Source organism: Neopelma chrysocephalum, unplaced genomic scaffold, assembly GCF_003984885.1.
Source record: "Neopelma chrysocephalum unplaced genomic scaffold, ASM398488v2 Primary Assembly neopelma1_63, whole genome shotgun sequence".
Lineage (NCBI taxonomy): Eukaryota > Metazoa > Chordata > Aves > Passeriformes > Pipridae > Neopelma > Neopelma chrysocephalum.
In genome coordinates, this window is record NW_020897720.1 from 6,159,483 (window position 1) to 6,174,360 (window position 14,878).

At 49.3% G+C, this 14,878-nt stretch overlaps 1 protein-coding gene across 1 annotated transcript in view; it reads left to right on the plus strand.

Annotated features, from left to right (window-relative positions):
- SH3PXD2B (SH3 and PX domains 2B) overlaps window positions 1-14,878 on the plus strand; it is a 70,120-nt gene that overhangs the window by 34,501 nt on the left and 20,741 nt on the right. The window contains exons 4-5 of the mRNA XM_027682851.1: window positions 3,221-3,297; window positions 7,440-7,531. Of these exons, the coding sequence (XP_027538652.1) occupies window positions 3,221-3,297; window positions 7,440-7,531 (169 nt within the window). The remainder of the gene's footprint in view (window positions 1-3,220; window positions 3,298-7,439; window positions 7,532-14,878) is intronic.

Below are 14,878 nucleotides of genomic sequence, written 5' to 3' on the forward strand. Positions count from 1 at the left end.
ATAATGTCCTGGAGTCTGAGTGCTTGCACAGGGAGATGTGCCAGGGCAGCCATTCTGTATTAGTGCCTTATCTCAGTCCTCTGTTTCCAAAATCAGCTTGCTTGACACATTCCCAGGTGATAAATGTTCAGTCCACTCACAGCTTTGTTTGTGTGTATAAAGGACAGTGTATTTTACCACACTTCCTTTGCAATGACTTTCTTGTGCTAGCAGGGGTGGAGACTCACTGCCCTGATTGCTCATGCATAACATTATGTATGTAAAAAAAAAATCTAATCATCTCTGAGTCCTGGATTTGTGACAAGAGTGAGAAGCTGGTGGAGTCTGCAGCAGCACTGACCTTTCAGGTTGATGGAAAACTCCACTATCAGCAGGATGTGCAGAGTTGCCTCCCCTCACATGTCTTCCCCTTGGTATTCCTCGTGCTGATGTTGAGGTTGAGGCAGGAGCACTGCTGGGAGGCTGTTAGGAGGAAGGTGAGTCTCTGAGGATGTTAGAAACATGGAATGACAGAATGATTTGGGTTGGAAGGGACCTTAAAGATCATCTCATTCCAACCTCTTGCCATGGTCAGGGACACTTTCCACTAGGCCAGGTTGCTCAGAGCTCCATCCAACCTGGCCTTGAACACTTCCAGGGATGGGGCAGCCATAGCTACTTCTGGAGCTACAGTGCTAAGTGTTGCAGAGACCAAATGAATAATGTGATGTGTTTCTCTTTTGTTATATAGTCCTTGGCTATGTGAAAAGCCCTGATGGACAGCACTGTTATTCCCATTTTTAGGTATGGTCTAAGGAAAACATGCCCAGGAAAATGTTGCATCTCACTGACCCAGCAAGTTGCCCATCTTTCCCTTCCAGGAGGGAAGTGGTTTCCTGTGCTCTCTTGCCTTTCAAGTTGAGGATTTATACAGCTGTATTTGGCAGCACTGAAGGGTCTGCAATTATGTTAATTAGGCATTTTGATTAAAATCAGCTTTTTGTTAGAAAATAAACTTCCTTGTTGAAAAATACTAGATTGAGAGCAAATGAAGAGAGGAGCTGGATTTCCTGCTGGTTCATATGCTCCATGCCTGGGCTAATTTAAGATCACTTCAGTTGTGGTGATGTATTTATTCCCCAAACCTATATTATTTTTATTATTATTATTCACTAACATATGTTTGTTAAACATTTAAATATTCCCACACCCAGAACTTATTATTTCAGACATTTATAACATACCCACCCATCAGTGATTTCATTTTGGCAGACATAAAACCAAAACAGCTATTCCTTACTACTGCCAACAGAACTAGTGTGATCCATTCATCTTTTTTAAAATCATCATTCAAATAGAATCCTCTGCAGCAAACATGCTGTGATTGCTGATGGAAAGAGAAAACTGTTGATCATTTGCTTGTCTGATGGAAAATAATTGCTAAGGGCAGTGAATGGAGCTCTGACCTGGTTGTTGTTCCCAGTCTTTCCAGACAAATTCTGTGTTCCCAGGCTATTCACCCTCAAAATCTAAAAGACAGATTGAATAGAGGGGTGATTTTTTTCACTGTATCATAAGAACTGCCAGACTTGGCTCTCGCAGGCTTTGAGAAGGAATGCACTTCAGAGCAGAGCATTTCCCACCATGAATGTCTCAGCCCCTTGCTGTCAACAGGACATAAATGAGGAGCAATCCTTCTGGTATGATTTGGTCTGACCCCAGCCTGTCACTGGAGGGCAAGGATAGACCTAGCACTGAGTAGGTTTGCTGTGTGCTCCCTTGGACAGTCGAGTTTCAAAGGCATTCTGCATTAACTGAGCCTAGCAGGAGACTTGGCTCCTCCGTAAAGTTCTTGTTCGTTTTCTTTGCCAGCTGAGGTTGGGTTGGCTTAGTTCATCTCTGCTTAAAAAATGCATTGGCAGGCTGCACAAGTCATGCGTGGTTCAGATCCTGGCCAAGTCAGGGAGAAGCAGAGGAGGGTCACCCAGCCTTGGATTTAAAATTGTGATAAGCACATGGCCGTTTTCCCATGTCCTGTTCTTGGTGGCGTAACATCCAGCTTCTGGCTTGAGCAATGCCACAGCTCCTGTGAAGACTCACAGTAAGGGTTGAAGCCATGGTCTGACTCTCCAGAGTGTTTTTCCCTGTTCTCATGTTGCTTGCAAAGAGGGTGTGCTGGTATTTGGTTATGATGGGAGTTTGGGTTCTGGTTTGCCCCTCGGTGACCTCTTTGATCAGTGAAGGGGTTGCATGGATGGGCACGTTGCTTTCCCTGCATTCAGGGGTGGGATTGGAAACCCAAGCAGGGACAAAAAGAGATGAGAGTTTCCTGTGATGTTGGAGAACTGTCAGGAAGAACTTGAGGGAACTCCATTACCACCCACCCCCCCAAAACAGAGTTTTCCAGGTGATTGTGTTGCAAAGCAGTGCCAGTTCCTGGTGCTCTGGGAAGTGGTCTGAAATCCTACCACATACCAAGCCTTTTGATCACGAGTCTCTACGTGTATCTGTTTCACTGTCTGCTAATGGCTTTTGTCTCCTTAAATGCCTGAGAAGCTGTTCCCTCTGAGAGCAGCTTGAAGCATTTAGGACTCATTAGACTTCAAAGGAAAGAGGCCCGTACCACAAGCCAGAGGGGAAGAAACAGAGTGGCAAGAGGATCCCATTAATGGAGAACAAAAATAAACCCCAGACAGGAAGGAAAATTCTATAGGTCTGACTCAGAGCAGTCCCGACACAGTGGCTTTGACGACCAGTTTGTCACAGGAGTGACACAGAGAGAAACCCTCTGGTTTGGCTGCTGCCCACACTAGACCTGGATGCCCTGAGCAAGCTGGGAGCCTTCAGCAAGGGTCCCACCTGCACTGGCAGCTGCAGGGATGTCATTTGCCAGGAATATTGTCCTCCTAGGACTTGCACGCCAGCAAGCTGTGAGGTATCAGGCATGTGCTTGGATGGGGGCTGCTCCTCCATCATCACCACACTGGCAAGAGACCATGGGGATGCAGTTTGCTGGTAATTGTTTCCTCCTCTCTCTCCTTGAACATGCTTGCCATTTTAAATGTGCTTTATTCTGACAAGGTGTTTAATCTGTGGGAGGGAATGGGCTTTTTTTTTTGAGGTACGGTGCTTTTGTCAAGAAGAGGACACACAGGAAATAGGTCCTGACAGAGTGATTCAAGAGAGTTGTATGTGGGTGTTGTGCTGACCTGCTCTTCTCTCTCCATCTCTCCTGTTTCAGGGAAGATCCTCTTCCGCCGGAGTCACATCCGTGATGTTGCAGTCAAGCGCCTGATACCTATTGATGAATATTGCAAGGTAAGGGTGGGTTTCTTACATCCACCAAAGATGAACCCAACCTGATCGAGCTTGATCCTGATTGACTGATACTATATAATGGTGTGCCAGTGCTGGGAGAACAGGGAGTGTGGGTTATCCACTGCTATCAAACCCTTCCTGTGATGAAAACCCTCATGAAAACATTCACTTTTCACTCCTCATGAAATGCAGAGGGCTTGGAGACCTGGGCTTGCACATGCTGCTGGGCTTTCCCTTTCTCTTCTCCTTTCCTAAGATGTGTTGATATTTGTCTGGTATAAACCAGAACCAGCTTTCCAGATGGGCTGGAAAGGACCTGGCTGTGTCCTGTCAGGTACAGGCTGTTTGGAGTGAAATTCTTGTGTGCAGGACTAGGCTTGTAGGACTCAGTTCCTCAGGGAGCCTTTCCCATCTATTGGGAACATACCTCCTGTTGTATGTAGAAGACAGCACTTTCTTGGTGGGATGGTTCCAAACTGGGATGTAAACTCCTGTTACTGGTTACATAAACCAGTTATTTACACACAAGTGAGATGAGTTGTACCTGAAGAAAACTATTGGAAGCCAACAGAGATAAGGCTGAGACAATTTGTTCCATACTCTTGAAGAATATAAAACTGGACTTAAATTTAAGGGAAATTGTGATTTTAGGGCATTTTTTTTGGTGGGGGGAAACAAAATACCAAAGTCCATAAAAAATTATTTTTCCACAAATAAAGTATGCCAGATCTCATCATGCCGAAGAAGGACATTGGTACTTGCAGCAGCTATGAAATGGCCTGAAGGTAGGACTGGTACCTCCAAAATCCAGTCTGAATGCTGTTGAAAACATATACAAAGACTGCAAAACCCAAGGGAGGAGATGAGGAAATGGTGAAATATCCATTGCATTCCTTAGGCACAGGAGGTGTGGAAGTGACTGTGGCCTGGGACTTTGCAAGGTGGGAGAGGCTGTGGGTTTTGGGACTTGGCCAGACCTATGGAAGGGATTTCGTGGCTGGAATAACAAGTACAAGGATAAAGGTGAATTAGTAAATGCATCTTGACAGCTCTGCAGTGGGGCTGCAGATGAAAAAGCACTGCGGGCCAGGAGAGCAGGTGAGAGCGGAGTGATGGAGATGTAGTACAAGGTGTGCTTGGAGCTGTCGGGGGGGAAGCTGATGGTGCAAGTAACTGCTTGATTCCATCCAGCCTGATCAGCCCCTTGTCTTGTGAGTCACTGAAATGTGTCGGCTGCATAGAGACGCACGCAACCGTAAATTTAATTTTTGGGAAGAAAAAGTCCCTAAGTGATAAGATGCTGCTGCTGACTCTTTCAGAACGATGCCATTAATGGCATAAAATATAATGAATCCATTTGACTTAACAACTGGAACATAATGGCTGATGTTATATGACCCACTTAGGGAGCTGTGCTCTCCTCCTCCCGTTAATGCATTACCAAGGAATACTGTGCTCGCCGTGGCCTTCCAATTGCTGCTGCTTAACTGTAAAGCAGCTGAGCTGAGGGTGGGTGTGGGACCAAGCAAAGGCTGCAGAGATGCAGAATGAGCAAGGAATTATCAGGAGCAGGGAGATGTCCCTGCTTGGGCACATCATGCTGCAGATCACAGGGGCAGTGTCCCACTCCCTTGCTGCCACGTCTGTCATTGGAGGTGGATGTTGCTGGTGCTTGGAGGGTGGTGGCACAGAACAGAAATACAAAATGTCTCCTCCAGCTTAGCCTGCTGAGGGAGAGTTGAGGCTCAGGTGCATATGTTGAGAACGTGTTCCCACAGAAAAAGTTTTTGCTTTATTGCCATCTGCTGTCAGGGAAGTAGAGTGTCTTTGTTCTCTGGGAGAGCCCTGGACAGGTGGGTGAAATCTGGGGTAGAAGCAGGGAAAAGGAGCAAGGGAGAGAACCATTGATTCCCAAGGCAGTGTTTTTGCTGGAGGGCTCTGTTTCACGTCCCACCATACTAAAAGTTGTGCAATTTAAGATAAGGTGCAGGAAAAGCAGCAAAGGAATCAGAGCAACTGGTAAGAGCAATCATTTGCTAAATGAGACTTCAAACAACCATAGGAATAACAAGGAGAGGGACTGGGGGTCTGTCCCATTTCTCCAGTTTGTTCTCTTTGTGTTCTTCATCTATTGGTCCTTTTCCTGGTGTGGGAACCACCTTCCTTCTGTCTCAGGGATTTTGAGAAAGTGTTGTTGGAGAGTTGAGGAAGGAGCTGCAATGCTGTGATGCTCTACCCCAAAGAGACGGGGTGGACCACTAAAAATATCGCTGCCAGAGAATAATCTTTTCTCACTCCCTGGAAAATGGATTTCAATGCAACAAGGATTTTCTGTCTTTGGTCAATAGCCTCTCTCCTCAGGCTTGCAGGCAACAGTGTGGGTGAGGTGACTTGCTGTGCCTCCAACACCATGGACTGAAGCCATGTTCTGATGGCCCTCCATAGTTCACTCCTTTGGGTGGCAGAGCCAGAGGTGGGACAGACATCATGCTATTTGTGCCACTGATTTAGTGGCCATAGCTGCTGTAGGCCATGGCCAGCTGGATTGCTGGGTGGCCTGCTTGACTCAGCCACCACTGTACCAGCAGAGTCAGCTCTAGGTGGGCTTCCTTCAGAATGTCCTGGGAAACGAGCTGTGGGTCTTATCTTTCCTCCTTCCTGCACAAGGTGTTTTCTGTGAATATCCCCTGCTTTCAGAGGACATGGAGCCTTCTCCAGGCCACAAAATCGGAGTGATTTTGGCATGGGAGAAATTGCATAGATCGTGGGATGCTGGAACTGGGGAATGGTACCACGTGGGAATGGCGAGTGATACCACATGGGAATGGCATCCATGCAAAACTTGATCTTTGAATAGCCCTTCCCTGGACCCAAAAGCCGTGGAGTGAGTAGTTTTCTCTCTCCTGTCTCTCACATGATCTTGTTCGCATCTGGCCCATGATTAGTGGTCTGACTGTCTGCTGTGCTGGCAGTGACTGACTGTCTGCTGAATGGCTGGAAGGGCTTTTAGGGGCCAGCAGTTAGGTCAATACGTAGCCACATCTGATCTGTGTGGTAACCCTGGGGCTTTGCAGATGTGGCTTCGTCTCCAATGCAGCAATGAGTGGAGGTTTGGTTGCCCACACTTCTGTCACGAGACTGCTGTGACAGCACGTAGAGGGGAGGGGGAAGTATACAGAAAATTGGTTAAACATCTGCTCCAGTTTGGGCTGCAGCACTGCTCCCTGATTTCAAATGGTCCCTATTTTAATTGCATCGGGTTCTTTTACTTTTTGCAGTTGCCATCATCTGTGACTCCATTCCCTTGCACGAGCAGAGGGCAGGCAGGGCTCTCTGCCAGGCAGCTACTGTCCTGCCCAGCCCTCATTGCAGCCCACGTTGGAAAGGACCTGCAAGAGCTCTGGCCAAGGCAAATATTGCTGCCCCAGCCTCTGCCCCCAGCCCCCCCCGACAGACACACGTTCATTCTGCAAGTCTCAGTGTTGAATCTTTTTTGCAACAGGCCTCCTTAGAAGGAAAGGAGAAAAGTAGAGGCAATTTATATCTCCTGCCATTCCACAGCAGCACAGTGGCCTTCCAGCCCTTGCCCTGATGAGCTGGTGTCCGTGCTTTTGCCTCCTGTTGCTTCTCTCCCTGCCTCTTCCCAAGCTGCCATAGCCCAGCAGAGCATTTTTGGGATGTGCTGGTCAGGGCTGATGGCACTGGGAGTTTGCCACATGTAAACTGCCCAGCCTTTCCCAAGGATAGTGGCTCCATGCCCCCAGCATGGCTGGGAAACTGAGCTCTGCCATGGTCAGAAGGCTGGATGCCAGGATGGACATCCCTGTGGCTCTTACCCTGCAAGGGAACATCTGCCCAAAAGGCTGGAGCTGGGCTAGGCAGGGCCTGAGCAGTCTCTGCTTATTCTCCTTTAGTCTTGCGTGTGGTGAGTGTAACTGGGGGCTCCCTGGGTCTTGCTCCACTTTGGTGTGTGTTTGCTGTAGCTCTCCCCAGCCTGGCTCTGCGCTCCTGTGTGCAGGAACCATGTGGGTGCCAAGCTGGATGCCATGTCCCAGGCCCCTGTGCTCTGAGGGCCTGTCCTCACCCAGCCTCTTGTACAGCCTTGATGCTTCCCGTCATTGTTGTCTCTGTTTCCTCCTCAGGCTCTGATCCAGCTGCCTCCCTACATCTCCCAGTGTGAGGAGGTTCTCCAGTTCTTTGAGACGCGACCTGATGACTTGACACCCCCCAAAGAGTAAGTTGGTTGGGCAGCTGCTACCTCTGGGATGGTGAGGAAACACAGACTGCCTTGAACTTGTTGATATCCGTGAGTCTGATGTTCATCAGCGGTTCCCCCACAAGTGACAGATCTGGGATTAGGAGACTTTCTTGGAGAGGGAGCATGGGCTGTGCAGCTCAAGGTGGACACCTCTGCCCAGTCAGACAACTCCTGTCTTAGCCTTCTCCAGAGGGGAAGTGGAAACACTTCTTTGGGAGCCCATGAAGTGCTGGTCTCCTCCTGAGCCACTTCCTACCTGCAAATACCAGTTTCAGAAACATGGTCAATCTGAAAAGCCTCGTTTCACATGGTTACTAAGAACCTCTACCTTGTTTGAAGGGCTCTTTCCCTTAGCCATGACCATGAGCCCCATCCATATTGATGCTCCAGAGCCTTTCCATGCAAACCGAGGAACATTTGCAGGGAATTTTGCGTCCCTTACGCAACTCTGTGTGGTTATAAGTCTTGTGACTATGAGCTGCTTTGGCCAGGAGCCACCCATCTCTTACTAATCACAAGCAGCATAAATCTGAGCAGCCGCCTCCATCTCCTGCTATGCTGCTCTCTTTTTATGCTGCATGTGACACGGTGCATGGCTCTACCAGGGCTTGAGCAATGGAGGAGGCCTGATTAATTGTGAGAGAAAAGGCAGTAAATTGATTTGACAGCACTCTGTATTGGAAGGGTGTGGAGGTAGATAAAGGCATTTTGTTTTTGTCTTCTGAGAAGCGACTGAGCCTGTCAGGTCTCCAGCTAAGTATCATGCTTGTGTGGACTGTGTCTTCTCTCTGGGTTTTTGATTATTTTTGTTCCTCCTCACAATTCCCCCTTCCCCCACCCCTACTTTCCTCCTTTGGCTCCTGTTACTATTCGCCTGGCCTGTCATCATTCCTCCTGCAGCTCGTGGTCACTGATGAGATTGGTCTGAGGGCCCCAGAGCCCATTAACTAATTGCTTGCTGTCAGCTGATGCCGTCATCCATCCTGCCCAGCCATTGCTGACCACTTAACCTTCCACCCCATTGGTCATCCCTCAGGGAAGGCGTCACCTCAGGGACAAGCGAGAGACACAGGAGAAAGATGAGCTTGCCAAGGACATCGGGGGAGGGTATCATGGGGGTTAACAGCCCCTGGGGCTGTTTTGGGATGTGGGGTGCTGCCTGTGCATGGGTCTTTGAGCCCTGAGTGAGGGTGGTGAGCTGCTTTGCAATAGGAGTCAGCTTTGGAACCTGCCTGTAGCTGAGGCACCTTCATCCATAGTGGAATGAAGGGTTGCTTCAGTTTTGCACCCACTTTCCTCACCTTTATTTTGTCTAATAGGCTGAGCCAGAAACCAGGCAGGGTGTGGGCTGTGGCCAGAACAAGGAGCACATTCCAATGCGGAGGGAGACGTATGGGTGCTGAGCAGCAGCCCCAGAGTGGTGCAGCTCTGTGCCTGGCTGTTTGAAGCTGTAGCTTCCAGCCCTCCATCCTTGCAACAATCAGTGCCATGTCCCTCATCACCTCCCTGGTTTGGGTCTGAGAAACAAGGGGAGCCAGATGCACCAGCCCGAAACCAAATCCCAAGCACGTGCTTGTGTTGTGGGGTCCATCCTCAGGGACATCCCACAGCATCCTGCAGCACCACTTGGCAGCTCCTGGGTGCAGAATTGCTCTGTGTTGTGTGCGTGTTTGGCCTTTGCAGTGCTGGGTGGGCGAGCAGGTGATGCACCACTGAATCCAGCGGTGGTCATGCTCCCTCCTGCTGCCTGCTCCTCTCCAGGGAGGAGATGCCGCCTCCCCCTTGCCTGCTCCTCTCCAGGGAGGGCAGGCAAGCTTGCAGCACACAGAAGGACTTACTGGGTGACTCTTTTCCATCTGCCTCCAGCAGCAAAACGCTACAGCATCTCAAGGACATCTCTATTGTGTTCCCCATCCCATTCTGAATGCCAGAGGGGTATTTATTAGCTACACTACAAAATGCTAATTAATAAAAGTCCTTGACTCTCTCTCCTCTGGAGAGATTGGTGGGAGCCCGTTCCCGAGCCCCGAGTGCTGGCAGGTCGCCAGGTTACCAATAACGAGATGGGAGCCGTGATAGACGGCTGGGCTGGATCAGACGTGATGGCGTGTCTGGGGTTTGGCCGGATGTCATCATTCATCCAGCAGATAAATACTTTTCTCCGGGAATTTGAAAGGGAGCCAGGCCATGAACGGAGTGGGGAAAAAAAAAAAAAAAAAAAAAAAAAAAGGGAAGATTTTTATGTTGGGTGGTTGGAAGGAGGGAATGAGGGAGGGGAAAAAAGGAGCGGTCAGCACGCTCGGTGCCAAGCCAAGCAGCCACTCTCAGGGCTCTGTGGTTGGGAGCCTTCCTGCTCCCTGTCCTCTCCCTTGGCTTCCCTGGTTGACACCTCTGGTCCCAGCATGCCCACAAGAGTGGCAGCTGGTGGCACTGAAGGGAATGTGCCTTTGAGTGCTGATGGATGTGCCTTTGAATGCTGTTTTGTCTGGGATGCAGGTGAGGGTCCCCCTAACTTGCATCACCCCAGGATGTCAAACCCCTTTCAGGGGCCACAGTTGGCTGCAGTCTGTGGAGCTCTGATTTAGCTGCAAAGGGTGAATTTAGTCCTTGGATCTGGCAGTGTTTGGGAAAGGAAAGAGGAGGTTGGACAGCCCATGCGTTTGTCTCCAGGCCCCTGTGGTGTCTGCTTTCCCCAGCACTGGAGCTCTCTCTGGGCCAAGCCAGGGCTCTCTGCTTTCCTGCAGGGCAGCTCCCTTCAGTGTCCCTGTGCTGGTGTTGGGAACACCAACACAAACAGGTCACTGCTGGATCCCATCCCTGTAAGCTGAGTTCCTCAGCCCTTCTCAATCTCTTGCCTGCTCTGCAAGCTCCAGCCTGTCCTGTGGAGAGGGAAAGGGTCAAATACTGACTTTGTGCCTCCTTCTTCCACTGTCACTTCCAGTTGTGTGGGACATCACAGCCAAAAGTGGAGTTGAGACAGGGTGGAAGAGGGAGGTGAAGCCCTTCCTCTATCCCCTCTTTCCTCATCCCCAACTTTCCTGTGTACTCCTGCCCAGACAGACCACTTCAAACAGGAAAGCAGACGGAGATTGCAGTTTTTCCACTGGCAGTGACAACTGGTGGCTTTTGTGATGTGGATGCCTGTCCAGCAAGCTCTGGACTGGGATAACTCAACAGCTTCTGCCCGGTGGTTTGTCAGAGTGAGGCTGAATTTGGAGGAAATTTGGAAGAATTGACTCCACTGAGCAGTGCAAAGCGGGCAGGGGAAGAAGGAGAAGAGAAATGATTATGGAAAAAGAAATCTCCAGAAAGTTAGCAATCTGGGGGGATGTGGGATTTTTCTCCTCAGTATTGGATGGAAGCCCTATATTTTCAAAGAAGAGGAGTCATCAAATTCCTGCTCCCCACATATCTCAGCAGGTCTGACCAGCAGCAGGATGTCCGGCTGTTGAGGTGGGAAGTTGCTGTGCACACCCCCCTTACCTCCCATCCACCCTTTTTCAATTTGAAGCTGTTTTTAACCGCAGCAGAGAGTTTCTGGAATAAGGCTGGGGAAGTCTGAATGGCTGGGCACGAAGCCACTGCTGAGTCAAGGCATTCAGCTGCTCACTCTCCTCGCCAGCTGAATTTCGGCTGTGCAACATGAGGGAGCCCAGGTTAACTCTGTAGTAAGCAATAAAATAGTAGTTATTAACAAGTTATTAATATTACTAAGTAGTTATTTAACCATTCCCCACAGTTGCAAGTCGGATTTGGGGGGGAAGGAGCCGTCTTGGTGCTACTTCCCAGAGGCTGGTGACAGGAGAAACCTCTTCAATTTAAAGCATCTTTCATTGTTTTCGTTTTGGTAGTTGAGCAGCCTATCAGGTATAAGACACTTAAAGTTACTGCTTTGAACCTTTTGGCTTGTGAACCCTTTTTTTTTTTTCCAGTGGGGGCACAGGCACAGCTTTTAAAAACTATTTTCTTCCTTTCTATATGCCTGGCTACCCTCTGAGCTCACATCCACAACTTGCCTTCCTGCTCTTTCTGCCAAACAGCCTGTGGCTGGAGGGAGAGGATTTTGGGGCGTTTCAAGGGCAGTTCAGCTCTGCTGCTGTGTATGTTTTCTTTGCTGGGGTGGAGGACCAAGTGCAGAGGGAGTAACCCTGCTCCTCCCTGCCAGGGAAAGCATCACTGGAGGGAGCAGGGGATGGGCAGGACCCAGGGTTCAGCTGAATCCCAGCTGCTGCTGAATCAGCAAAGGCTCTCAGTGCTGGGGGCTGCCTGTGCCATCCGGGCTGGAAGGTGCCTGGAAATGAGGTGAGAGCTGACCAGATGAGGAAAGGGTGTGCTGCTAATGAGGTTATTCCTGCAGCAGCCTCACTTAATCTGTCAGTAACCCCTCGAAGCCCTGGTACTGTGCAGTGACGTGGGGGTGGCACTGGCAGTCACAGTAGTAGATTGCTTCCCACATGGAGACTGACAGGGAATCTGGGCAGACACCAGCCCCAATAAATCAGGGAAGGGAGAACTGGGCTAAAATGAGACTCAGGCCTGATGTGATCTGACTGGGCCAACTTGTCTCCTGTAGGGGGAAGGACATTGATCTGTTGGAGCTAGTCCAGAGGAAACTACCAAGATGTTTAGAGGGATGGAGCACCAGTCCTATGAGGAAAGGCCAAGAGAATTGTGTTTGTTCAGCCTGGAAAAGAGAAGCTTCAGGGTGACCAATTGTGGCCTTCCAGTACCTGAAGGGAGCTTACAGGAAAGATGGAGGGAAACTATTTACAAGGGCCTGGAGTGGCAGAACAAGGGGGAATGGCTTCACACTGACAGAGAATAGGTTTAGATTGGATATTAGGAGGAAGTTTTTTCCTGTGAGAGTGGTGAGGCACTTACACAGGTTGCCCAGAGAAGCTGTGGCTGCCCCATCCCTGGAAGTGTTCAAGGCCAGGTTGGATGGGGCTTGGAGCAACCTGGTCTAGTGGAAGGTGTCCCTGCCCATGGCAGAGGGCTGGAATGAGATGATCCTTAAGATCCCTTCCAACCCAAACCATTTTGTGATTCTATGAAAGGTCCTGCTTAGGACCATGGTACTGGCAACCATTGTGGGTAAAAGATTTATGTTTGGTCCAAAGTACCAGAAGAGGATGATTGACAGGAGAAAATCTGTTCCTTTCCCTTGTTTCCATAGATTGAAAGTGCAGACTTGTAGCCAGTATCTTCCTTAAGCAAATCTCTTTTCTTCCTGCTTCCCTGTAGCTTTTTGTGTGCTTACCTTTCCTTGTAGTAGAGCTGTGCCAGGAGCAGAAGTTTTCCTTGTCACCTTTGTGTAGTGTTTGGGGAGTAATAGAGACATGAACTAGAAAAAGAAGAGGCTCAGGTCCCTGCTCCAGGATGGAGTGGCTGCCCCATGGAGGAAGCCATTCCAGGAGCTTTTGCTGGTCAACTAGAGATCCATGCGTTGATGGCTTTTGGTTTGGATATGGACACTTGCTGACTTGTGGCTTTTGGGTCGTGCCCTGCTATCCAGACAAATTACAGCTTGTGTACTGAACTGTTTGTTTCACAGTTCTCCTGGTGCCTACGTGCAGATTCACCAGGATCTCAGCTCCAAAATAGCCATCTCCTTCCCTTTCTGCTGAGAACTATCTTTCCTAGATGACAGCAGACAGAAATACCAGAGGGGTTGAATCTATTCTGCAAAAATATGCTTTGTGCCAGTTGCATGGGCAGAGCACTTGGTTTTCTGTACTAACAGGGCAGGTTTCTGAGCCCAAGGGCTCAGCTTGGTTGATTCTCCAGTGGTTAAACACAGGGGCAGCCCTGGCACTGGAGTGTGGGGACAGGGGCTCCATTCAGAGCTCACTGGAGCGTTTGCTAAACATCAGTTCTCCCAAACAAGAGCTCTGTTGTACCCCCATTTCTCAGTCTCTCTCGCCTGCATAAATTTTTCTAATATCTCCAAGCTTGCTGAATACTTAGAAGATGAACTACCTCCTGATAGCTATTTTGGTGACATTACTGAATTCCAGAAGGAATTTTTTTTTTACTTAGAGAGGGTTTTTTTTATGCAGGAGATGTTTTCTGGGAATGCTGACCTCAGATCCGTCTCACCTTGATGTGGCTCCTGTGTGGTTTTGCAGCAGCTGGGGTTATTTTCCTTCTGTTAGCGTTCCACTGTCCTTCACCTATTCCATGAGCTCACTGAGGCCAGGGCTGTGGGGCAGCAGGGATGGTGCTGAGGTGCCTGAGCCACATGTTGGGGCACCTTCCTCCCATGAGTCCCACTGCAAGGTAGGCTTTTCTACATGGCAACCTCAGGGCCACCTCCCTGCAGCTCAGGGCCCTACCTGGCCTAGCAGCCACCAAACATACCTTAGGAAAGAGTTTAAAGCCAAGCAAGCCTGTAACAACTCTTCTTCATCACTGTTCTAACCTTTAGGGTTTACCTGGTTTTAAAATTAATGACTTAATTAACATTTCTTGCCTGAATTATGACCCTGTAAGTTCATGCAGACTTTCAGTGTCCCCAGCATTCTGCAGTAAATAGTTTAACAGTTCACTTACATGTTGTTGAAGAACAAAATCTTTGTGTTTGTTCTCAACCTGCCTCCCAAGCTCTTCACTTTGCCTCACACCCTTTCTGAACCCTTGTGCTCCCCACCTCACTCCTTCCCATCACTGGATCCAGAGGGATGCTGTCTGATACACTAGAGAAGATGCTTGAGAAACCTGACCCTCTTTTTCTAAAAAAAAAAAAAAAAAGGTGCCATGAGGATTATTAATTGGTGCTAAGAGTTCTTCATGTGTAAAAGTTTCCTTTCGGGATTGCTCCAGGGGATTATTAGATTCTTGAAGGACACTGAACTGAGCCCACTGAGACTATCCTGTTGGCTCAGAGCTTTAAGTGAGACTCCAGGCACACAGGAACCCTTGCCATCAGTGGGAAGGTTCTGGGAAGCAGCTGGAGAACCATTCCTGTGTTTTAGCACCTGGGAAGCTCTGTGGGGCTGGTTGGTGGCACACAGCCATAGCTGTGTATTGGTGCCTTGTAACTGTGCTGTGGCTGCTGGTTCATCTGCACAGCCTGGCTGGTGTGGGGGTGGGAGCTAAATGAGCTTTACAGTGGAAGGCAGAGTGGCCTTTCCTTCCCTTCTTCTGGAGCCTCCAGTTTCCAGGAAGCCGTGCCTGCAAGCTCTGGTGCGTGCCTTTCTCTGGTCCACTGGGATCAGAGGAGGAGGAGATGCTGCTGGGAGTTTATTGCTGTTTCCTGTCTTGTCTGAGCTCTTGTCCTCTCTGAGGTGGTGGGCTGAGGCTGCTGGTCTTCAGACCTGCAGC